Source organism: Emydura macquarii, unplaced genomic scaffold, assembly GCF_026122565.2.
Source record: "Emydura macquarii macquarii isolate MOO-44397 ecotype Brisbane River unplaced genomic scaffold, CSIRO-AGI_Emac_v2 contig_3451, whole genome shotgun sequence".
NCBI classification, from domain to species: domain Eukaryota; kingdom Metazoa; phylum Chordata; order Testudines; family Chelidae; genus Emydura; species Emydura macquarii.
In genome coordinates this window covers 451,525-475,592 of record NW_027133588.1, presented here as the reverse complement: position 1 = coordinate 475,592, position 24,068 = coordinate 451,525, and the positions used below count along the sequence as shown (strand labels likewise).

Genomic DNA, 24,068 nt, shown 5'->3' with positions numbered 1-24,068 from the left:
CTGGCCTGAATACCTCCCCCAGCGCGAATAAAGACTCCCCCCCCCCCCCCCGAGCCAGGGAGATCAAGGATCAGCAGCAGCCGATCCGCGGGATCCGGATTTCCTGAAGCAGGATGGACTGAGCCAAACTCCCCAGGCGCTTTCTCCAACAGGCGCAGCGCCGGGGAGTCCCTGCTTCTTGCCCTGGGCTGCTTCACTCGTCTCCTTACAGTCCCTGCCCCGCTCCCCGTCCGCAGGGGTCTGTGCCTCTGTCCCGTCCATTACAATACACGGCTCTTGTTACCAGGGGGAGGAAGCTCAGAGAGTCATTTTCAAAGCTACGAGTCATTACTTTGGAGTTTGAAGCTTTCTTTGAGTACACTTTCGTCACGTGGCGGGAGGATGCTCAGCGAATCAGGAGGCCAGGAGGTGCATATAAAGCTGGCAGAAAGCAGCATTGGCACTCCACTCAAGCTGCTTGGGAGGAGCACCTTGCTCTCCCTCCCTCCCCCTCCCCCTCCAACAACAAGCCGAGACCCCGGGCATCTCCGAGCTGCACACAGGAACACCCCGTTCCCAAAGAAGAGATCGCCAAGGAAAGCTGCGCCGAGCACCTGGGACGCACAGGTACCGCAGGACTGCTTCCCCCAGCTCCCTTCTCTGCAGTGCTTTTCCTGGGGGTGCAAGATCCAGCTGCAGTGTAAACGCTTGTGGGGCGGGGGCCGATACATGTGGTTGTCTGGTGGTTTTGCACCTATATTGTGCAGGAAATTCTCTCCCCCTTCCCACCAATGACAGACTTTATTGGGCACTCGAGTGACCTGCACTGTCCTGTGATGCATTATCAGGTCGACCTCAAACCTATTTGCAAAAAAGGCAGAGAGATTGCTGGAATGCGATGGTACCACGTTCCCCTCCGCGTGTATCTTGCAGATGAAATAACACGGGGGCAGCTGTAACTTTGTCTCCCGCATGCACACACAAAAAGTCATGCAGACAAGCAGAGTGAACATCCTGCACGGATATATTTTCGGCAGACTCCAGCTCTTGGCAAAGTTAATAGCAAAACTTCCATTCAACAGCACAGGGACGGAGCCCTGAATCTTCGGTCGCTAACTTATTTAAGTGGACAGGAATCTAATCGGTTAAGAGAACTCTAGCCAGTCTGGTTTTGTGTGTGGGTTCCCCTATTAAGGCTCCGTCCTCTTTTCCTTGAGGTTTGGATGAGTAAGGAATAGGATGGAGAATATAATAAGGCTTGCTGGGCTGGGAAGGGATGACTTAAAACCTAAAGATGTCATACAAGGGACAAGAAAAGGAGACAAAGGGAGGCAAACAGTGTCTGGCAAAACTGTTCTAAACTCCACAAATTTGTCCCAAAGACACCGCACTTACAGTGTGGGGGACATCTTATGGGAGCCCTTTGTTTCCAGATCCCTGCAGAGCCAAGGCACACGGGGCAGAGCTGGAAGTTGTGTCTTCCCTGGGAACTGCCTGGCTCGCTTGTAGGGGTGGAAATCCGCCACTTAATGCTCTCCTAGACTTTAATAATTTCCTTTCACTAAACAATTAGGAAGGTCATGAAAAAAGTCATAGTCCACTCAGTGATGGGTGCAAAAGTTTAGTCTAGGTTTCCCAGTGACAACAAAACAAACAAAAACCCACACCCTTAGGAGAATAGACCTCTTTTAAAGAGTCTGCCTGCCCATCATCTCCTTGTTCTTAATGAATGAACTAGTAGAAGACTCTCTTCCTTCAGTGTGAATTAAGAGAAGGAAAAATCTGGATTGGATTTCCTCATTCACTAGTTTATGTCTCTCCCTTAGTGGAAATGCCAGGCACTCCCTCCACTAGGCCAGTCTTTAATGAATGCATCAGTGACACCATAAACCATAGTGTTCTTTGGAACTGATAAGGGCTAATGTGTCTGAAACAAACACACACTACAGTAACAGGCGTGTAATCCTATGTGCACTACTAAACACAGGTGCTGTAAGCAGAGAGATGCCTAGACCTTTTTGGAGAGAGGCACCCACAGGTTATAATAGAGACCCTTGACTAAAACTGGATTACATTTTGCCTTCAGATTACACTCTTTTTTCTGGTTTAAAGAGAAACGAAGTGCGCTCATAGTAAGTAGATCTTGGTAACCCCATCTCTCTCTTCTACCTGTGCATGTACCAGGTGAGCTTAAAAATTGAGATCCAACACTTAAGTCCTATATCTCCTAATACTCTCAGCAAGACCAGGGATGTCAGCAGTGTTAGGGCCAAATTACAATTTGAGTAACTACATGCTGCACTCTGTCATCTCCCCTTTGTAGTTCCAAGTCATTAAGGCACATTCTCTTCATTCCCATAGTATAATGTGGCCACAACCTATGGAACCATAATGGTCCACTCCAGAAATGGCAATATTTCAGCAATGAAGTTCCTTCATGCCATGCATGAACAAAGCCCTCCCCGAACCTGCTGTGGGGGTGGGGTGAAAACCCCCCAACTCCACCTAGGCCAATTTGATGGTCAGGAAAAAATTCCTTCCCAGCCCCACTAAAAAAGGGGCAGCTAAGGCAATGCAAAACAGGATGGCAGTTAAATCTAGTGCCTTCTTCTTGGCTATTTTAGACAAAATCCTGCATGCGTTTAGATAAGCTGGGGTGGAACGCCACAGGGCTGGTGACCCATAGATAATCAGTGTGACTCACTAGCCATATGAATAAGATGAGAATTTAGCCCTGTAGCAGGTTGCCCCTTCAGTTCCTGGAAACACTGCCTGGTAAAACCTCTGGGTGAATTAAATAGTATATACAATCCATCAGAGCACCTTCACCGAGTGTCTTTATTGTTTCTCTCTTGTGTGCTAGCTATAACACAAATAAAGCAGCAGTTTCCTGGCTCAGCTTTTTGTACAAAAATGATTAGGGGGCTGGAGCACAAGACTTATGTGGAGAGACTGAGGGAACTATGCTTGTTATGTCTGCAGAAGAGAAGAATGAGGGGGGATTTGATAGCAGCCTTTAACTACCTGAAAGGGGGTTCCAGGGAGGATGGAGCTAGGCTGTTCTCAATGGTAGTAGATGACAGAACAAGGAGCAGTGGTCTCAAGTTGTAATGGGGGAGGTCTAGGTTGGATATTAGGAGAAAGTTTTTCACTAGGAGGGTGGTGAAGCACTGGAATGGGTTACCTAGGGAGGTGGTGGAATCTCCATCTTTAGAGGTTTTTAAGCTGTGGCTTGACAAAGCTCTGGCTGGGATGATTTAGCTGAGGTTAGTCCTGCTTTGAGCAGGGGGTTGGACTAGATGCCCTCCTGAGGTCCCTTCCAACTCTAATATTCTATGATTCTATGATTCTACTGCTTGCCTTCTTCTCTCAGCTATCCAGCTGATGGGCTAGTTACCTCATTAACTCATCAGGTTCTCAGCCTTTCCAGACTCCTATACTCCTTTCAGGAGTCTGACTTGTCTTGTGTACCCCCAAGTTTCACCTCACATAAAAACTACTTCCTTACAAAATCAGACATAAAAATAGAAATGTGTCACAGCACACTATTGCTGAAAAATGGCTTACTTTCTCTTTTTCACCATATAATTATAAAATAAATCAATTTGGAATATCAATATTGTACTTACGTTTCAGTGTATAGTACAGAGAGCAGGATACACAAGTCACTGTCTGTATGAAATTTTAGTTGGTACTGACTTTGCTAGTGCTTTTTATGTAGTCTGTTATAAAGCTAGGCAAATATCTAGAGTTGAGTTGATGTACCCCCGGAAGATCTCTGCATATCCCTGGTTGAGAACCACAGTCCTAGAGGTACAAATGATCTCTTCTAACCTTCCAAACCTGCTTAAACTATCCAACTCCCTCCTAGCCTAACCACACCCAATACCTTGAGTGCTCTCTGGATACGTCTACACAGGGATAAAAAGCCCACAGCTGGCCTGGGCTGATTTGGGCTGCTCCAAAAAGTATTCATGTAAACATACAGGCTTGGGCTGGAACCCCGGCTCTGGCAACCTGCAAGGGTGGATGGTCCAGTCTGAGCCTCAGTGTCTATCCAGCAATTTTTAGCCCCATGAGCCAGAGTCCAAATCAGCTGACCTGGGCCAGCCCTAGCCAGGCATCAGGGCTTTTATCCCTGTGTAGACATATCCTAAGTGAACAGGCTGCTGGCTTCTGAAAGGCTCTATTTATAGCCGATAGCTGCACACTGTCATAGGCACGTAGTATGTAAAATGCTTTAGGATCCTTTTAAAGGCTTCTCTATAAATGTAAGGTATCTTAACTCTTAGGATGAAAGGAGGGAGATCTCTGATCCCGGGGTCATTTAGGAATAAAATCAGTGTGGCAAGTTTTTTCAGTCTGGTTGTTTAAAGGAATGTGGTTCAAATGGAACTAGTCTCTGGAAAACAGATTTTGCAATGAAATTTGCAACTGCAGCTTGAAAAGGATGTGGCATGTGTGTAAATTAGAGTTAAGACCATGAAAATTCTTTTAGTGTAGCTACAAAGGGACTGTCTCTGGAAACCTGACAGTACATCAAGTAGCATATGTTTAGAAAGCAACACTTCAATTTCCTATGCTATCTGGTCTTTGGTAAAGATCAAGGAGGATTATTTTGCTGTATATATATTTATATATCTTGGGTTGCTGTTAAAAGGCAGTGATGTTCACAAACTTAGTGACTGACAAACCCCAGAATTAGCAAAGTGGGGAAAATCAATGGGACAATTCAGAGAAAAGTACTACTGAGTCTGAGTGAAGGGCAGCATAATGCAGAACTAGCCTAAAGTCATACAGTGAGTGCCTGAACCAAGATTAGAATGCAGGGTTCATGATTGCTAGCTCTGTGGAGTAACCATGAGATAACACTGCCTTATAACTTGAGGTGCCTCCTGGACCTGACCTCTTGCCTTTCTTTTGTTTAATGTTAGGGTTCTTCGTCCCTTGAAGATGAAGTCTGCCACGTCACTGGTGGAAAGCCAAGGCATTATCTCTGTCACCGAGATCCTCATTGCCTCGGCCATCTTCTCTCTAACCTTCATGGTCATCAGATCCTTCCAGGAGCAGATACCCAAGGGGCTGAAGAGGCTGCCTGGACCTAGGGGTTATCCCCTGATAGGCAACATGCGGGAGCTGGGGAGGAACCCACACCTGACCTTGACTCAGATGAGCCAGAAGTATGGAGATGTGATGCAGATACGGATCGGCACCAGACCGGTGCTGGTGCTGAGCGGGCTGGACACCATCAAACAAGCCCTGGTGAAGCAAGGGGAGGACTTCATGGGACGGCCTGATCTCTACAGCTTCCGCTACATTGGGGATGGCCAGAGCTTGACCTTCAGCACTGATTCGGGGGAGGTGTGGAGAGCTCGCAGGAAGCTGGCCCAGAATGCCCTGAAGGCCTTTTCTGTCTCCCCCAGCCCCAACACTTCGTCCACCTGCCTCCTTGAGGAGCATGTCTCCAAAGAAGCTGACTACCTAGTAACGAAGTTCCTGCAACTGATGGAGGAAGAGAAGAGGTTTGACCCCTATGGGTATGTGGTGGTCTCTGTGGCCAATGTCATCTGTGCCATGTGCTTTGGCAAGCGTTACAACCACGGTGACCAAGAGTTGCTCAGTATAGTAAACCTGACCAGTGAGTTTGGGGAGGTGGCTGCCTCCGGCAACCCGGCAGATTTCATCCCAGTGCTCCAGTATCTCCCCAGCCGCGCCATGAAGATTTTCAAGGATCTCAATAAGAGGTTCAACTCCTTTACGCAGAAGATGGTTAAGGAGCATTACAGTAGCTTTGATAAGGTAATGGCTTGGAGAATATTCAGTTGCAGCCGTTTTCCTGCTCTGCCCTTCATTGTCTGCTCGTGCCTTTTCTCTCTTGCATTCTGGCTCACAAAAACAAATATCAATTGAAGCAGAGGTTAGAGAAGAGATAGTGGAGCATGTGCTACATCTTCTCTCTAGCCAAATAACATTTCTCCCACAGAAACCTTACAAATTAAACCCAATTGTATTTTTTATAAACAGACCATTTAGAGCCATTGATTGCTATATTTTGCTATAGCTACTAAATGTTTACAATTGATTGTAACTCTTTAATGAATTCAAGTTTATCATAATAACTGCTGTAGGAAGCATTATAGTCCTCTCTCTTACCATAACTGGGACAAACAACATTATCTGTGTCTAATGACTGCAAGGCAGAAGCTTATTTGAGCTTCCGAAGCTGCAGTGTTATCATGCTTTGGAGTTCAGACACATGTGGCAACAAGGCACTAGACTTTCCTCCCTCGAGCAGTAGACTTTGCTCTTGTTTAACTGCCTTAATGTGTAAATTGGTACTAAATTCCAAAAATCTGTGGACTTTCCTATTTCAGGACAATATTCGAGACATCACTGACTCCCTGATTGAGCATTGTCAAGAGAAGAAAGCGAATGAGTCTGTGAACATCCAGCTCTCTGATCAGAAGATTGTCAACATTGTCAATGACCTTTTTGGAGCTGGTAAGAATACTTCCATTCAAAATCAAAGCAATCCCAGATTTTTCTGTTCCAGTTTATCTCCAGAACTTTGATTCATCCAGCTCGCAGCTGTTATGTCTCAGAGAATGATTCAGTTGGCAATTGCTAGAAGTGGAGAAGAGCAGTTAAATTTTTACAAACTGAAATCTTGGAAGTTGTGGAATCAAGAGCCTTTGGCAATTCAATCTCCAGAAGGAGTTTGTAGGAACAGTAATTGTGAAACAAGTTCTCAAGAGACGGTTGTGTACTGCTGTTTAGTGCTGACCATCCAGAGTTGGGATGATAAAACAACTAGAGATGAGCTTGAACTACAATTTTGGGTCCAAACACCCTTGAATTTAAGTTGTGGCACATTAATTAACCTTAGCAAGTTGATAAAAAAAATTGCTATTGCAAATAGCACCGCTACTAACATTAACAATTTTGTTAAAGTGGCCAAGAAATGATGAAAATCTAAAGATATGAGGTTGTAAATTTCCTTTGACTTATCTTCACATGGTGACTAAATGCTTTTCCTTTGTGTCTCTCCAGGTTTTGACACTGTGACAACTGCCTTGTCCTGGAGTCTCATGTATCTTGTGACATATCCAGAAATTCAGAAGAAGATTCATGAAGAATTAGGTTGGTTCATATTTTCAATTCTAAAAGAGTTTCAATGTCTGTGTCTTGAAGGCTGGATTCCAATCAACCTCTTCCTCCACTCTAACCTGTAGATCAGATGATTGGCAGAGAGAGGAGACCCAGACTGTCAGACCGGCCCATGCTGCCTTATACAGAAGCCTTTATCTTAGAGATGTTCAGACATTCCTCCTTCCTGCCCTTCACAATTCCTCACTGGTAAGTCTTGTAACTGCCAGTGCTGGTTTGTGTCCTTTTTTGGGTGCTGCTCTGTGAGAATAGTTTTCTGATTCAGTCCCCTTCCTGTGCAGACTAAACAGGATTCTTTACCCTGTTACCACTTCTACCACCTCCCAATATGAAGCCAAGTAAACCATACTCCTCTGTGGGAATAATGCAAAATGCACCCTCCATCTTTGAGTTAGACAGGGGAGAAAAATATTCGACTGCACGTTTGAATTAGTCATTCAAACCCTTCCTGTGGCCATGTCTATATATGGGATTAGTTCCAGTTCAGCAACTGATGTAGCTGTATTGATGCAAATCGTGGCTTTAGTCGCCTACACTTGGGGTTTGTACCTGTGCACCTGCATTGGATGTTGATTGCAAGCTGCTGAATACCAAGTACAGTTAATTTCACTTCAAACCCTCCAATTCACCTGATGCTATGGCTCTTAATGGCTCTGCAGAGTGTCTTAATATTTCCTCTCTTACTTGCGAGAAACCATGTCACATGATCACTTCAACAGGCATTCGTTTCTGGTGACGGGAACTTTCTTTGCTAGTAATAGGAATTTGAAAGTTCTCCATTCACCAGAAATGTTCACAATTAACACTGCAAGACCAAGGGTGGGCTATCTCCTCACAGAAGTCCTAGGAATGCAAATGAGATGTACAAACTGAGACGCTTCTCTAGAACTGTCACCTCACTTTGATTCCTCTGAAAGGGGCTTTGCTGCTTCAATTTAAGAAAGCCCTTGTTTCTTTCAGCACAACGAAAGACACAGTACTGAACGGCTACTTCATCCCCAAGGACCTCTGTGTGTTTGTCAACCAGTGGCAAGTCAATCACAATGAGTAAGTTCAAATAAGACTGGTTGATGCTAAAATTCTTCACATGCCTTTATATCAATCAAGCCAAATCTAGATGAGTCATAAATAACTGTATTGGATTATTGGGAATATGCTGCAGAAATTATTTCAGTAGAACCCCTGTAACAAGCTGAAGTTCCTGTTTTGGGAGGAGTGCTCATCATTGAGAATTTACTGTATGACTGGTAATCAATGAGTCTTTTTCTCTTCTTATTTATGCTATAGAATTCCATGGATTCAAATGGAGTTCTGACTTTCAGCCTTGTGAGAAGAGAACTGAGGCCCCATGTGGCTTTTAGATACTAAAGTTTGAACCTTTGCCCCACCCATATGTCACAGTAACTAATGTGTTCCTGCTGGGATCCAGTCCCTTGCAGGCAGCAGTTAGACTAAGTTTAATTTAGTTTAAGGGAAGTCATGCCTCGCCAGTCAGTTAGAATTCTTTCAGGGAGTCAACAAGCATTTGGATAAGGGTGATCCAGTTGATACCGTGTACTTGGATTTTCAGAAAACTTTTGACAAGGTCTCTCACCAAAGGCACGTGAGGAAACTAAGTAGCCATGGACAAGATCAGAAACTGATCAAAGGGTAGGAATAAATGGTCAGTTTTCACAATGAAGAGGTAAACAGCAGTTTGCCCAAGAATTTTTTTACTGGGATTTGTGCTATTCAGCATATTAACTAATGCTCTGGAAAAGGGGGTGAAGTGGCAAAATTTGCAGACAATACAAAATTATTCGAGATAAGTCCAAAGCTGACTGCAAAGATTTAGTGGGATCTCACAAAACTGGATGAGTGGGCAACAAAATGACAAATGAAACCCAACATTCATAAGGGCGCAGCAATGCATATGGGGGGAAAAAAATCCCAACTATACATATACAATGATGGGTTCTAAATTAGCTGTTATCACACAACCAAGATCTTGACGTCATTATGGATACTTCTCTGAAAATTTCTATTCAATGCACAGCAGTGATCAAAAAGACTAACAATATGTTAGGGACTATTCAGAAAGGCATAAAGACAGAAAATATCAAAATGCTACTATATAAATCCATGATGCACTCATACCTTGAATACTGTGTCCAGTTCTGATTGTCCCATCTCAAAAAGGGTATAGTAGAACTGGAAAAGGTTCAGAGAAGGGCAACAAAGATGATCAAAGGTATGGAATGATTTCCATACAAGGAGAGACTAAAAAGATTAAGAGTACAGTTCTGCTTAGAAAAGAGATGATTAAGGAGGGGTGGGAATATGATAGAGGTCTATAAAATCATGAATTGTGTGGAGAAAGTGAATAGAGATGTGTTACTTACCCTTTTGCACAATACAAAAATCAGGGGTCACCCGATGAAATAAATAGACAGCAGATTTAACACCAACAAGTGGAAGTATCTTTTCACACAACTAACCTGTGAAACTCATTACCATTGGATGTTGTGATCGCCAAAAGAATAAATGAGTTTTAAAAAGAAGTGGGATAGGTTCATGGAGGATAGGTCCAATCAATGGCTATTCACTAAGATGGTCTGGGATGCAACTCCATGCTCAGGATGACCCTAAGCCTCTGGCTACCAAAAGTCAGGAATAGAAGACAGAGATGAATCGCTCTATAACTCCCTTGTTCTGTGCGCTCCCCTGAAGCTCTGGTATTGGCCACTTCTAGAGACAGGCTACTAGTCAAGATGGACCATGGTCTGACCCAGCTATTACGTTCTTATGTTTTAACAGTAGATGAAGTCTTCAAAGCAGATATAGTCTTTTTTTAGAACGCAGTCTAAATAATGGCTTAAACTTTGCCATATCTAAATAGCTTTACTCTGCAAAAAGCTTTATCCTGCACCTATTTAGATCAACAGATCTTTTGCCATGGACTACAACAGAAGCAAAATTGGATCCCTCCTTGCCCAGGGTCAGACTGTGAAGCCCTTCCCACTTTTGTCTCGTGACTCATACGAGAAATCCCAGTGAAGTGACAGGAATTACCATGTGAGTCACTGATCACCAGTGAGGGATTCAGAGGCTCACAAATGCCTTGGAGCAAGATTGTGAAGAGCAATTGGTTTCCCCAGGAAGATTTAAAATTATGAAACCTCAAGTCATCTTTTTTTAGCTTGAGCCCACTAATAATTTGCTTTCCCTTTAGCTGAAACTATATTGCCTTTGGTTACTAACATAATGGATTAAATTCATCCCTGGTGTAACTACATAAGCTTTCACGTAAGCAACACCAGAGCTGAATTTGGTACAGAGGATTTTGTTGCACAAGGACAAGCCGAGAACATGGCAGTGTTATTAATGGTAAAAGCACAGCTGAGTGGTAAAAGTAGTTGGATGTGAGGTTGAAAACTGTTCCCATGTTTCACGTGAGTCTGTCTGATGCTATTCATGCCGAAATGCCTGCTTTCCTAGTAGTCCTTCAGGTGATGGTACAACTGCAGTCTCCTCCTTCCATTTCAGGAAGCTTTGGAACGATCCCTCTGTCTTCAACCCAGAGCGTTTCCTCAATGTTGAAGGGACTGAAGTAAACAGAGCAGAGAGTGAGAAAGTGATGACGTTTGGCTTAGGGAAGAGGAAGTGCATTGGTGAGTCCATTGGCAGGTGGGAGGTCTTCCTGTTCTTGACCACCCTGCTCCAGCAGTTGGAGTTCAGCATATGTGATGGTGAGAAGGTGGACATAACACCTCAGTATGGACTGACAATGAAGCACAAGAGGTGTGAGCACTTCCAAATTAAGCAGCGCTTCCAAATGAAGAGCTCTGAGTGAGCTGCAGATTCTTACTGCGAGGACATGGAGGGTGGTGGAATGCCACATCAGCGTTTTGGCTTTTGGAAACTACCACCAAGACCATTTTGAGGGCTGATATGTTCTAGAGTAAGATAATGCAGCATTAACATGGCTTGTATCTGTTCTGACATAGTGAAGGTTTGGTCATATCTGACATGTGAATGTACTTTATCTGCTGCTGTCTGCTAGCATTCAAAGATTGTATTGCAAATGGCTCAAAAATTGGCAAAGCCTGCCAAGAATACCCTGAGGAGCATGCCCTATAGGGATATCTGACACTTCAATTAGCCAGCTCCATCATTCTTACCTGTAGAAACAACAGAATCAGACAGCATGCTCTGATTATGTAGCTACCACTGATCTTGAGAAGTTTTACACTGAGTATCTTGAGTTCTCTGCTGAACTTCTCTTAACATATCTGAGGTGTATTCCTTCTAATTCACATGGTATTCTTCTCCCTGAAACACTTTAAAGAGGAGACTAGTGAAACATGCTTATCTTGTACAAAATTAATGAAACTGTTGGGATTTGTGAGCCTTTCCTTTAATACTTGGCAATTGTCGGGATAGTTGTAAATAACCCATCACAAACAACTTGATATTATAGTACATGAAAATATTAACAAGTCAGGGGTCTTACTAGAGCAGGGCTATTCATTTAACACACACCTTTTCAAAATCACAACTTAAAATGGGTGAAAACAATAAAGGACAGACAGTGATGAGTGGGGAAACCAAAGATATTCTTTGCCTTGAAACTATGTATTGCTGCTCTTTGAAACTAGCTTTTAGAGAGAATTGGTAATAGATTTATATGTTCAATCTAGGGACAGTAAGGGGCACTCTGTCTTATACTGACAATCTCTGCAGCAATCCGTATGTCCATCCAGAGTACAGTTGTGTCTTCACTACAAATAAAGGAAGCTTATGTCAATGCCCACTTCTTGCTTATATTGTACCTGGCTGTAATGTGATCTGTATGGAATATTTTTATTAACTGGTAAAACATATGTAGGAATTAAATGTAGGAAAACTGACATAATAAACGTTAACATGAGATGCTCTTGATTGTATCCTGGATCTCTGTGCCATATGTAAAGCCAACAACCTCAGTCACACATTACTGATCTTTTCTTCATTTTCAAGGGTCTGATTTAGACACTTTTGCATCCAGCTTCTCTGTTACCTCACTGTAGGAACAGTCTTGCCAATAAAGTCAATGGGAATTTCTCAGTCCTCACTGAGACAAGATGATGCCTTCTCTCTGTAGACAGAGAATGCAGCTATATTATGGCCTAATCCAATACCTAGTGGGTCAGTGGAGAATTTTTGATTCTATGTACCAGGAGCTATAAAGCCAATTCAGCTCTTGCTTTCACTGAAAATCAGGACTAATCCTACTGAGATCAACAATGTTTCACTAGTATAAAATGGAACAAAGACCATAATTTATGAATGATTTATTTTCACACAAGACTTCATCCTTGTTCATTCCCTCTTAGATACTTGTCTCCACTTTCCCAGCTGGTGGGGTGTAACAAACCAAGAGATGCATCTGCATGGGTCAAGGGATACAATCTGGTCCACAACTACTGCTCTGCACTTCCCTTTCTCTATGTATTATTACTTCCTACGCCCTGCATAACTTCCTTCTCAAAACAGGCAACTCACACGAGTGACTGGAACTTGGCTGTAAATACAGACTGCATGAGCACCAGGCCACAAAAAGCCACAGTCTATGACAGTTTCCTCAGAAAACTGATGTATGCATCTAACTTGCACCTGGGATCACACATCCCCCTAGACACTTATGTACACACAGTTTTTGTGGATGTAATTACATATGCAGGCTTCTCAAAACCCAGCCCTTGATACTGTGAAAGTGTCCATAAAAATTGGACTTGTTCTAGAACCCACATAGCTCTGAACAACTCAAATCCACTCAGTTGTTAATACATGAGACCTTCTGCTTTAATGAAGCTACCTGCTCCTTAAACAGATAATGAAACACTTTCAGTGTAAATAATGGGAGTTACTTCCATTCTGCTAAGGAAGAATGGGGACCTTCTAGATACCTGAAAATCACATCCAAGCAGTGACACTTATAAACCAGTACTGGATTCCATCAACCACACTTACTATGCCTTAGTTTATCAGCTCCAGAGCAAGTTGAATAGTAAAAAATACTTGAACGCTGTAGTGAAGAAAAGTGCTAAGTCAGCCTCTCTTGCTGAAGAGGCAAGCCCTTACTAGCCAGCAATATTCAAACAACCCACAGCTAGTCCCAAAACTGTATACAAATCCTCAAAGTCTCATGAATTTCAGCACAGCTGATTCCTCAACTAAAAACTTATTCCAGAAGTGCATTATTCCAGGTGAAGTTTACCTCTGTACAGACACTCTGGTCAAAGTCTATGTATCATCTGAGTCCCACGTAAACCCAATTGTGAGAAATGAAGTGGTGTATCAACCTGGTGCTGGTGCCCTCTGTCCAGGGTGAATTGCACTGCTGTTGAAAATTTTTCCTTTCTCTTCCATTGTTGTATACAGTATAGTTTTAGCTGTGTCAGTCCCAAGATATTAGAGATACAAGGTGGGTGAGGTAATACCTTTTATTGGATCGACTTTTGTTGGTGGGTGAGACAAGCTTTCGAACTACACAGAGCTGCCCTTCTTTTTCAGTGACCTGCAGAAGAGCTCTGTATGGCTGGAAAGCTTGTCTCAAAAGTTGGCTTAGTAAAAGATATTGTCTCACCCACCTTCTCTCTCCTTTGAATCAGGGAACTGCTACATTGAGATCTGGGTGAACCAACTGCACACAGTGAGTACTAACTGAAGTAATCAGCTCCTAAACAATGCACAGTCTGCATAATTTGGTGAATACTTACAATTAACAATGGAAGGAAAGCAAGATCAGTTAGCAACTGATTTGCTAGCCAAAAATGGAGCTAAAAAATTCATAACAAATACTTAACAGTGACTAGTTTGACCAGCTGTAATAAACACCAGTCACAAGAGATTTCAAAATTAAGGGCTTGATCTAGCAAACATTCACTATTGTGTGTAGCGTTTGCCATTTAGGCTTAAAGTGAGAATGCCATGTAGGCCTTGTGCTAGTTCTCTGCCCTGGGGAATTTCAATCTTAATGGACATAAAATGGTTGAGATTTGAATAAACAATCATGACTGTCACAGTTCAGAGGAACTGGACCTGGATTTCCTCCCAGCAGTCCAGCAAGGGTATCCACTCTGAGGCCTCTGGCTCCCTAGCTGTTGCCTCTCGTGAGTGGAGACCCGTGTCTCTCTCTCTTCTGACCAGGGTATGTCCAACTGAACAGTTCCCTGCCTTCACTGTGTATTTCCCAGCAAAGACAGGCCGCCTAAAATAGGCCTGCTTGCCTTCTCTTCAGAGACAGATAACAGTGGGGTTGCTGCAGATGTAAGTTGCCATCCAACTCTTTCTAAGCAAGCCTACTTTATTCTTAAAGTGAAAGGCCTTACAGAGAAAGCACATTGAAAACAATAAAAGAACCTACGTACACGCTAATAAGATTACCAGGGTTAACTCCAACCCTAACATAGATTCTAGCAGGATAACTCCTTCAACCTCCTGTCCACGAGGTTTCCTTGTGGTTAACAGTTCATCACAGTTTCAGCTCAGAACAAGCACTTAGTCTTATGAGGCGTCAATAGGCCAAGTCCTTCCAACCCTTCCCCAGGGATTCAGGCCCTCCATGGACAAGAGGGTCATGTCCACGTGGTAGATCAGGAAGAAGGCCCTGCGTCAGTCTAAACCCAGGTTATTCATCCCAGAGTCCTTTCTTGGTCTGTTGGTCTCTGGAGAATCCAATTTGAACTAGTATGTCTGAATCTCTACGGGGTGGCGTGGCTTCAAAGGCTGATAACAGAACAAGTTCATTAGTATCCCTCTTCCCCACTAGAGAAGGTAAATACAATGCCACAACAACACATGCATAATTGCCTTTTCAATACAATGTACCCACACGTATTAACCCTAATTCAATAAGGTTGAACTTAATTCAGTAAAGTTTATCTTAATTCCATAAGGCTTGTTCAGAACATTACAAGGTATTGTCAATCTGTCACAAAGCTAACATGCCATAAAGGATATTTAAATAATAACTCAGTGTTCACTAGAAACTAGGCTATATATAGTAATAATGGCCTGGTCTATACTGCGAAGTTAGGTCGACAGAATGCAGCTTCCGTCGACCACATAATATATGCGTCTCCACTGACAGGTCCATTCCACCAACCTAAATCGTGGGAAAGTTTGACTTAATAAAACCACCTCCACAAGAGGCGTAGCGCTGAAGTTGAATTGTATGGGTTGAATGAGCGGCAGCGTAGGCAGAGTGTTGCGTAAATCGACATCATTGGCCTCCAGGAGGTATTTCACAATGCTCTACTGTGACCGCTCTGGACATTCACTCTCTGCTGCACCACGGCCACATACACAGGAAACAGTCCCTCCCCTCAAGTCCCGGGAAATTTTCAATTCCCATTTCCTGTTTGGTCAGCGTGGAGAGAGCTTGCCAGCAGAACTGACCATGGCAACTGCATGCCCCAAACGCACTCCAGTCTGGAGTCGACCTGAGGTCTTGGATCTCATCGGTCTGTGTGGCGAAGAGTCTGGCTCCAAGCCAGCAAAAGAAATTTGAATATCAACGAGAAGATATCGCGCAGCATGTTGGAGAAGGGGCACAAGAGGGACGTGCAGCAGTGCCGCATTAAAATCAAAGAGCTGAGGCAGACATATCAGAAAACTAGGGACGCGAACAATCATTCTGGTTCGTCACCAAAGATATGCTGCTTTTATAAGGAGCTGCATGCAATTCTCAGCGGTGACCCCAACACTGTACCCGCATTCAGCGTAGATACCTCAGAGGAATCTGAGTCCAGGATGAATGACGATAAGTCTGTGGACAAGGAGGAGGATGAGGAGAACAGGGGACAGGCAAGAACAGGGGACAGGCAAGTGTGGTATCCATTCTCCCTGAAAGCCAGGAGCTGTTTGTTACCCTGGAGCAGCCCAGCCGGACGCACGGAAGTGTGACTTACCAAGATACCGGGGATGGCATATCTGGTGAGTATGTACTGCAAATCTGATTTCTGGGGTTACATCCCCAGTCCAGCTTCAGGTTACAGCGAAAAAAATACTGCGTGTGGTGGTAGGGATGGGCTTCCTCGTTGTTGGTCCAGTTAAGCAGAGGGTTGCTCCCGGAAAAGACTATTTTTGTGCAAGAATGGTCCAAGAATCCTCCATGGATATCTCCAGGAACCTTTCATGTAGGTACTCATGTGGTACTTATGCCACCGCAATAGGACACTGTCCCCCACCACTCTGTTATTAAATGTGAAGGTATCATCGTGGAACACAGCATAGCAGCATAAGGACCAGGCCTGTACACAGATACTTACAGCAAAGCCTCCCTTTCTGCCTGTGTTACCCTCAGGAGACTGATATCACACATGGTCACCTAGGGAAGATACCCACATAATATACCCACATAATATAGTCAGTGTGTGTTATTCCCCTGCCATGGTTGTTTTCTTGGGTTCCTACACCGCAAGTTCTGAAACATGACATTGTTATACCTCCATGACCCAACCCAACGGGAACGTCTCCCCCTTTGTCTCACAGACATTATGGAGCATACAACAGGCAGAAATAACTATTGGGATGTTGCTTTTACTCAGGTCTAAGCTAGTGAGCAAATTGTGCCAGCACGCTTTTAAACGTCCAAAGGCACATTCCACCACCATTCTGCACTTGCTGAGCCTATTATTGAACTGCTTGTTCTTGCTGTCCAGGTGCTCGGTGTATGGCTACATTAGGGAGGAAGCAAGGGGTATGCAGGGTCTCCAAGAATCACTATTGGCAGTTCAACCTTCGCAATACTTATTTTTTGATCAGGGAAGAAAGTACCCACTTGCATCTTTTTGAACAGATCTGTGACCCTAAAGATGTGCACGTCGTTCACCTTTCCAGACCACCCCACACTTATGTTGGTGAAGCGTTCCCTGTGATCCACAAGGGCCTGCAACACCATGGAAATGTATCCCTTTTGGTTTATGCACTCTGTGGGTAGGTAGTCCAGTGCTAAGATAGGGATATGTGTGCCATCTATCACCCCACCACAATTTGGGAACCCCATTGCAGCAAACCCTTCCACTATGTCCTACACGTTTCCCAAAGTCACTATCCTTCGTAAAAGAATGGCCCTGCACCTTGTATCACAGCAGCTCCCAAGGTAGATTTACAGACTCTGAACTGCTTCCCAAAAAAAAACGGTAGCAGTCTGGAGTTGCTAGCTTCCACAGAGCAATGGTCACTCGCTTCTGCTCTGTCAGAGCAGGTCTCAAGCGAGTATTCATGTGTGTCAGGGCTGGGGTCAGCTCTGCGCAAAATTCAAGGAAAGTGGCTGTGACGTTTTCCCCCTGCAATCTGGACTGGTGTGTAGCCGTGTCACCCGAATTCCTCACTCCTGGGCCCTGACTTACCCCACTTTGCTGTTTGAACCATCCACTCCTGGGTCAGCCCATGCCCGGCCTCCTGCGAGTAATCGGCCCCCGACCTACTGAAGGAGCACTTCTGGCAAGCCCCTCGTGGGATAGACTTTCAGCAAACACCCCCAGTCCCAGAGGCAACACCGGGAACTGCCGTCTTGCAGGGTTCAGCAGGTGAATGTCAACTGAAATTAAATCGATTTCACTCCGCAGTGTAGATATACTCTTAGTTATGTACTACACCTTGTGGTCACTTCACCAGATCAGTTGAGGGCTCTGTAAGGCTCCTTCAGGTGGTAAATGAAATGACTTGTCTCTTTGAAGAAGTTTTCCTTCCACAATGACCTTTATTGTTACCACTATCACCTTCGGCTACTGTAATTATTTTGCTCTTTATATTGTCATAAGCAGAGCCTGCAGTTTAAGTTGGCAAGATCAGCGAGTTTACAGATGAAATGCACAGTCTGTTCTTTTCACTGAGTTAGTAGCGAAACAAAATATGATCATGTTCCTGAGACATCTTGGCTTCCGGTAGAAAACAGCTGGGCTCAATAAGGATGGAGGGAAAGTGGGAAACATCATGGAATCTGGAAAGTGGGAATCTGATATAAAGAAGACATATAGATGTCCAGGTTAGATGTGGGCGTAGGCTGGAGTTAATTTAGCTTTTCAAACCAAAATCCAGACATGATTAAAATCTGGATCCTATTTAACCTGAACCTCCAAAATGTGAGATGGGGAAGGAAAAGTGAAATCCTTCTGATTTTGGCCCATCTTTAGTACTGTTATGTGTGGAATGAGTCCTGTGACCCCAAGTTTGATTGCCAGGAACACTTGCACAGTCTAAGTCACTTTCTGTTTCTTGCTGTTGCATGAGAAATGATTTTGTAATGTACTTTCGGATTTCTGTCAGTGAGTCCAAAATGGCAGCCACCCCATGCGTGACAGCTGGTAGATCTGCCCTGTAACAATTCTTACATGTAATTCTACTACACCTACTGTGACCCTCCGTGCCTAGGTAGACCAGCTGAAAATGTCAAGCTCAGGTCAGGCTGCAAAAGGAGAGCAGATTCTCCCAGCACTGGTGGGTGACACTGAAGTCAGACTTCCAACCAGCCACAAACAGTTCTTCTGATTCCCCACACTGGTTATCAAAATGCTAAAACAAATATATACACAGCCCCCTTCACTGCATTTCAGTCTCTGGCTCCCAATCAGCCACTAGGTCCGGTAAAGAGATAAGTTATTGAAAACTCTATGCTCTTGACCAAAAAAGTTCTCCTGATCCCAAAGGGTCAGCCACATTAACAGATCAATATAAGTTTGGATCTTACCCAAAATACCACGCTGTCAGCCAATCCTTTAGTAACTAAAACTAAAGGTTTATTATAAAAGGAAATAAACTATAAGAGACATGTTAAGTGACTAAAGCAATCAGATACATACAAATGATTTGAAAGTCCATATACATCAGGTTTTCAGTAGAATTGTGGAGTTTGCAGGCTTGTATAGTCCTTCTGGTATACATCCAGTACCTGGATGGGTCTCAGTCCTTTATTTCACAGCTTCAGTTGCAGATGAGTTGATCCAGAGGTAGGTGAAGACTGGGACTGAAGACAAAATGGATGTGGTGCAGCCACCTTTTATGTCCCTCGGCCTTTGCCATGCTGCTTGTGGAAATTTACAGAAATAAGATGGAGTTCAGGATCACATGAGTAAGTCTTGGTGACTCATCAAGTGTAGCCCCACCTTCTCTCCCCTGGGCCCATTGTACATGTGAGTTTCCTTAATGGGCCATTAAGCAGCTTATTGCTGCTGCCATTCTGTCTGGGGAGTTGCCCAGAAACACAGCACAAGTTGAAATACAGATATATCAACCACATCCATAACTTCCAACACAAATATAACACATGCACATAAACAATATCATACTTAGCAAATTATAACCTTTCTAATGGTACCTGACATGGCATATCTCATATGAATTGTTGAATTTTGACATATTGATGTTAAATAATATCATAAATGGTCTCCCTAATCCAGCAAGCGTCACATCTACTTATTATATAAGATGGGAGGTGCCAGCCATAGTTCTTATTGCCATACTGTCCATAAAGGAAACATTAGGTGACAGAGAATCCCCTGTAAAGATCAACTGAGAATAGTCATTGAGGCTTGTTCAGTGCATATGTGACATTAACATCAATGAGACTGCAGGGTTGGGCCAACATAGCACGTCTTGTGCTAATCAGGGTCCCTAGCTGGGAAATCAGAATCTGGAATCATAAGCAATGATGTAAACTGTCATAAAAGATGAATCTTTGCACCTATTTTGACCATATGAAAGTAAAGAAAATGTGTATTGAACACTTTTCATCATATTCATTAAATTGAATACAGTAATAAACACAGATGTTCTCGACTCAGAAGCTCAGGACCCCAAGTAGGTACACATCTTGCTTATGCTTAAGGTCATCCCAATCCAGGCAAAGAGAATTCCCAAGGCGATGAATATGTAGTGTATTCCTAATGCACGAGGCACTGAAATTCCCCTAACTGGTATTAGGCCATCTTACCAAGGAAGATAAAAATGTCCTCTTGCTTCATCTAAGCTCCCTAGATCACACCAGTCTGAATGGCTCTATGAGGCAATATATGTCAAATGACCAGGATGTAACTAGAGAATGTCTCCTTTCAATGGCAAGATGTGGCAAAGATGGTAACCCAACCTTATGGGAAAGGAATGGTGAGATTCATGAGCTCTAAGAGCATAGGAAGGTAGAGTGGACTTGCTTCTTGAATGAGTAATGGAATATCTGAATTATGTATATCTGAGCTCCCTGCTCTAAAGATGGTAGCTCTCTAGCACTAACAATAGCGGGCTACTTAATCACTAGGGCTTGCTCAGCCCTCCTCCTTTCCAATGTACAGAAGCATTGCAATTTATCCCTCGTGTGGCTTTTTTGATAACACCAGAAAACATGAGGTCTTCTCGAGTGCTCTGCAGGGACATTACCCTCTCCCCTCCACTGACATTTAAGTACAAGCAGAGGCTTGCTTGGGTTCCTTTGCCAGAAATTTTGCCCGAGTGGATACTATGATACCACCCCCTTTCCTGTCAGTAGATGGCTGGGAAGGCCCTCATCCTTCCTCAGTGGGTGTCAGGCCTCTTTCCTCAGTGGAATTTATATCAATAGGGCCTCCTCCTCTTCCCTCAATGGGTACTGTGGATGGGGAAGAGCCCATCTCCCCTCAGCAGACATTGTGGGTGGGATTGTGTGACTCAGGGACCTCTTGGTACCAACTGGCAGAGGGAACAGGGGTGCAGAGGGTTACAGGGATCCCTTCGGTATGGTATCTACATAGTAGTTTGTCAAAGAGTATTATCACATAAGTTTTCTACAGAAAGCCTGTGTCACACTGATCATCATAATCATTGCAAAATGTATGTACATATGTTAAAAATTATGCTTTTAAGGTCCGTGAGTTGGGCCAGGTCACCAAAAAGTAACGTTTCTTTCAGGCAGGAAACGCTTGTCTACCTGCCTGCCTACCCAAACATTGAGTCTTGCCTACTTCACAATGGACGCCTATTTACAGACAAAGCAAAGTGCTCATCCAAAGATTGCAAAGTCTCCAGGGAAGATTCTCTGCAGGGAACAGCAAGGGGCACCCTGTTTACAAGTGAAGACTACAGAATGGACCTATATCCCGGGTCCCGGAGGGACACGGAGACATCCTACACTGAGCGGGCCGGCAGCCAGCGTGCCTATCCCAGCCAGCCTGCTTGCTGAAGGCTGGCGGAGTGGCTTCGGCTAAGCTAAACGTCACTACCCAGGAAAATGGCGTCTCCGCTACGTTGAGGCTCTAGAAAGCGTGCTACGATTTCGTTTTCTATCTGACCCCTGGCTTCCATTCGTCCTACTAGCTCCTGCTCCGCTGGCTGCTCTTTGGGCACTCAGCCCACGCCTGACGCCCCCGCCACCCTCCCTCAGGACTGCGCCGGGAGCCTGTAGGGTGAGCGGCGCCGGGAATTCAGGGGGGCGGTGGGGCCCCACGTGCAGGGAGTGGGGAGGTTTTGCGCGGCCTGTGGCCGGGGGTCAGGGACCCGGGGTGCCCCCCCCATCGTGAGGGACCCCGCCCAGCCCTGGGGAGGCGGGACAGGTTGGGGGTGGCAGCCCCACCGAGCCCTACGGCAGGCTGGGCCCGCGCTGGATCGCTCCCTCAGCAGCACAAACGCGGGGCTTTAGCATTTAGCATGGCCGGGCCCGCACGAGGCTAGCCACGCCTACAGGCTTCCAGGTGCAAGGCGGGTGGTTTGCAGTGCGCAGGCGTGGGCTGCCACGGTCGCGGGAGGTTATCTTGTCTTGTCTATGCTCTTGGGGGTGGGTAGAGCGCCCTCACCCCCTTACTAAAGCAAACTAGCCGGGCTCTATGACCGGGAGGCGTGAGGCTCCCATCCCCCTCTCCCCACCCCCCCGCAAGCCGAAGCGGAAGTGACGGCAGACGTAGAGAGCGCCGTGGAGGCGGTGTTTCCGGTGTGCGTCGGTGTGGTGGTGTGTGGAGAGAGTAGCGCCAAGAGGCGGAGAGCGAGCGGCGGGACTCAGGTGGGGGCGGCTCCTCTGCCCCTCAGGCGTGGGCAGTGCGGGGTGGGCACGGCTCCGGTCCGATCCCGAGCCGGCGGGGTACCAGCCGCGCCGCCATCCCGGCGAGAGAGGAGAGGAGAGGGGAGGGCAAGGCCGCGGGGCGGGGCTGGGGGAGGAGCTGGGGCTCTACTAGGGGCGATCCGTGCGGAGGGCAGTGAGGAGGGTCCCCACTGAGGTGCATGGGGTTGGGGGACCCCCCGCTCCTGGGAAGTTCCCCTCTCCCACTCTGCCCCCGTGCACGGGGGTGATTCCCCTCCCCCACGTCCATGCGGACAGTCTCCCCTTCCTTCTCCCAATGGTTCTTTTTCTCCCTGTTAAGGACTCCGATAACCTGGTACATTTGACCCGCCTCCCCCGCCCCTTCTCCCGTTAGCCTCCATAGCCCCAGAGCTGCCTGTTCTGGAGTGATTTTTTTTTTTTTTGCTCAGCCCCCAAAGCTCCTTTATGTACCCTGGGTCCTTGGATGCTTCCAATCTTGAATGACCATAGAATCAGATCATGGGCTGGATGCATTTTTTTTGCTTTTGAGAGAGAGAGAAAAACATGCCCATCTCCTCCTGGATGAAGTTGTAAGTGAGCATCCACCAAAGGATCCTACTGATTCTTCACACTCATAGCACACACATAATGAGGTAACCCAAAAGCAAATCATCACTATGAATGAGAAGTACTGTTCTTTAATCTTTGTAAGCAAACTGGAGCAGGGGTCATCTCTCGCTCCGCAATTGTATAGTGACTTGTGCAACAAAGTCCTGTTTTGCTGAAGAAAATAATGACCACACATTGAAAGGCATGCATAGTCACTTCAGTGTGTTGATTGAAAGTTGCACTTCCCTGTGGCACTAGAATTATGAGTTGAGGGGAGATACTTGGAGCAAACATTTGAATAAACATACAATACGCATTTATCTGAGTGTATACCCTTTGAAATATATGCAGTTACTGTAAAACAAAGTAACTTGCTAGTCACTTTTGAGCTTTGTTTTTTTGTTAAAACTTCCCAATTAGCTAATTGTGGGATTGATAATAGTACTTTATGGGTGAAATCCTGGCTTCAGTGAGGTCGGGATTTTCCCTATATAGCTATAGCTCCTTCCTTCCCGAAGGATCCCTGCATTAGATTATAGGGGCTTAAATTTACCCACTGATAAATAGTCACCTTCAGGTGAAAATACAATTGTCATTCTGTTCCAGTGTCCCTACACAAATGTTTAGAATGGGAAATGAAGACAAACTTATCTGACCGAAGCTACAGGAAGAATGCAGACTGAATGTAGCAGGAACTAGATACTTGAATTGGAATTTAACCAGAACATCCCCGACTATAAAAGCATCACTTCTGGAAATACCTAGGCTTGGAATGTATTATAAAAAATTACTTTTTTTTTTTTTTTTTTTTTTTTTTTTAAAGATGGCAGCATTATATGAAATCTTGTTGTGCGAGGCTGGGTTTTATCTGGTATTATTTATATAGTAACAAAAGTGTGGTCTTATAATCTAAATAGGATCTTCCAGTATATATAGATATTATCCTTATCCCACTATGAAAAGACAAGCTAACAAAGTAAGGGCCTGGCAGGGGTGATATAGCTGATGCTAATTTGGTTTGTCGGTCTCCCAATTATTTTTCAGCCAATCCTGTCTTCATTTTACAGCGATCACGTGTCAGAAATATGGCTACAGACTGGCTTGGAAGCATTGTGTCCATTAACTGTGGAGATAGTCTGGGAGTCTATCAGGGACGAGTGTCAGCTGTGGATCAGATCAGCCAGACCATCTCCCTGACCCGACCTTTCCATAATGGGGTCAAGTGCCTCGTGCCAGAAGTCACCTTCAGGTTAGTGTCTCTTTTGTCTGTTTCTACTTGACATATGTCCGAAATTGGGGCTTTTTG

The 24,068-nt window shown here is 44.8% G+C and overlaps 2 protein-coding genes across 3 annotated transcripts in view; both read left to right on the top strand.

The window, feature by feature from the left end:
- The first annotated feature begins 498 nt into the window (after positions 1-498).
- CYP1A1 (cytochrome P450 family 1 subfamily A member 1) lies at positions 499-12,272 on the top strand. The gene is made up of 7 exons (XM_067534818.1): positions 499-606; positions 4,914-5,778; positions 6,354-6,480; positions 7,030-7,119; positions 7,212-7,335; positions 8,107-8,193; positions 10,672-12,272. The coding sequence occupies exons 2-7, from the start codon at positions 4,933-4,935 to the stop codon at positions 10,976-10,978; spliced, it is 1,581 nt and encodes a 526-aa protein (XP_067390919.1). The 5' UTR covers positions 499-606; positions 4,914-4,932; the 3' UTR covers positions 10,979-12,272.
- Positions 12,273-22,059: 9,787 nt separating this feature from the next.
- Positions 22,060-24,068, top strand: part of EDC3 (enhancer of mRNA decapping 3) — a 42,173-nt gene continuing 40,164 nt past the window's right edge. Inside the window, exons 1-2 of one of the 2 annotated variants that reach the window (XM_067534681.1) lie at positions 22,060-22,135; positions 23,830-24,011. In XM_067534681.1, coding sequence (XP_067390782.1) covers positions 23,848-24,011 — 164 coding nt within the window. In that variant the 5' untranslated portion in view covers positions 22,060-22,135; positions 23,830-23,847. Of the gene's footprint in view, positions 22,136-23,806; positions 24,012-24,068 lie in introns of both variants that reach the window. The other variant, XM_067534680.1, reaches the window with a different exon arrangement.

What these genes read in the sequence shown, in the direction of transcription:
- CYP1A1 (XM_067534818.1), top strand. Translation starts at nt 4,933, where the DNA reads ATGAAGTCTGCCACGTCACTGGTGGAAAGCCAAGGCATTATCTCTGTC. An exon ending in ATTACAGTAGCTTTGATAAG is followed by an intron (nt 5,779 to 6,353) that starts GTAATGGCTTGG and finishes TTCCTATTTCAG; the next exon opens with GACAATATTCGAGACATCAC. An exon ending in GAAGATTCATGAAGAATTAG is followed by an intron (nt 7,120 to 7,211) that starts GTTGGTTCATAT and finishes TCTAACCTGTAG; the next exon opens with ATCAGATGATTGGCAGAGAG.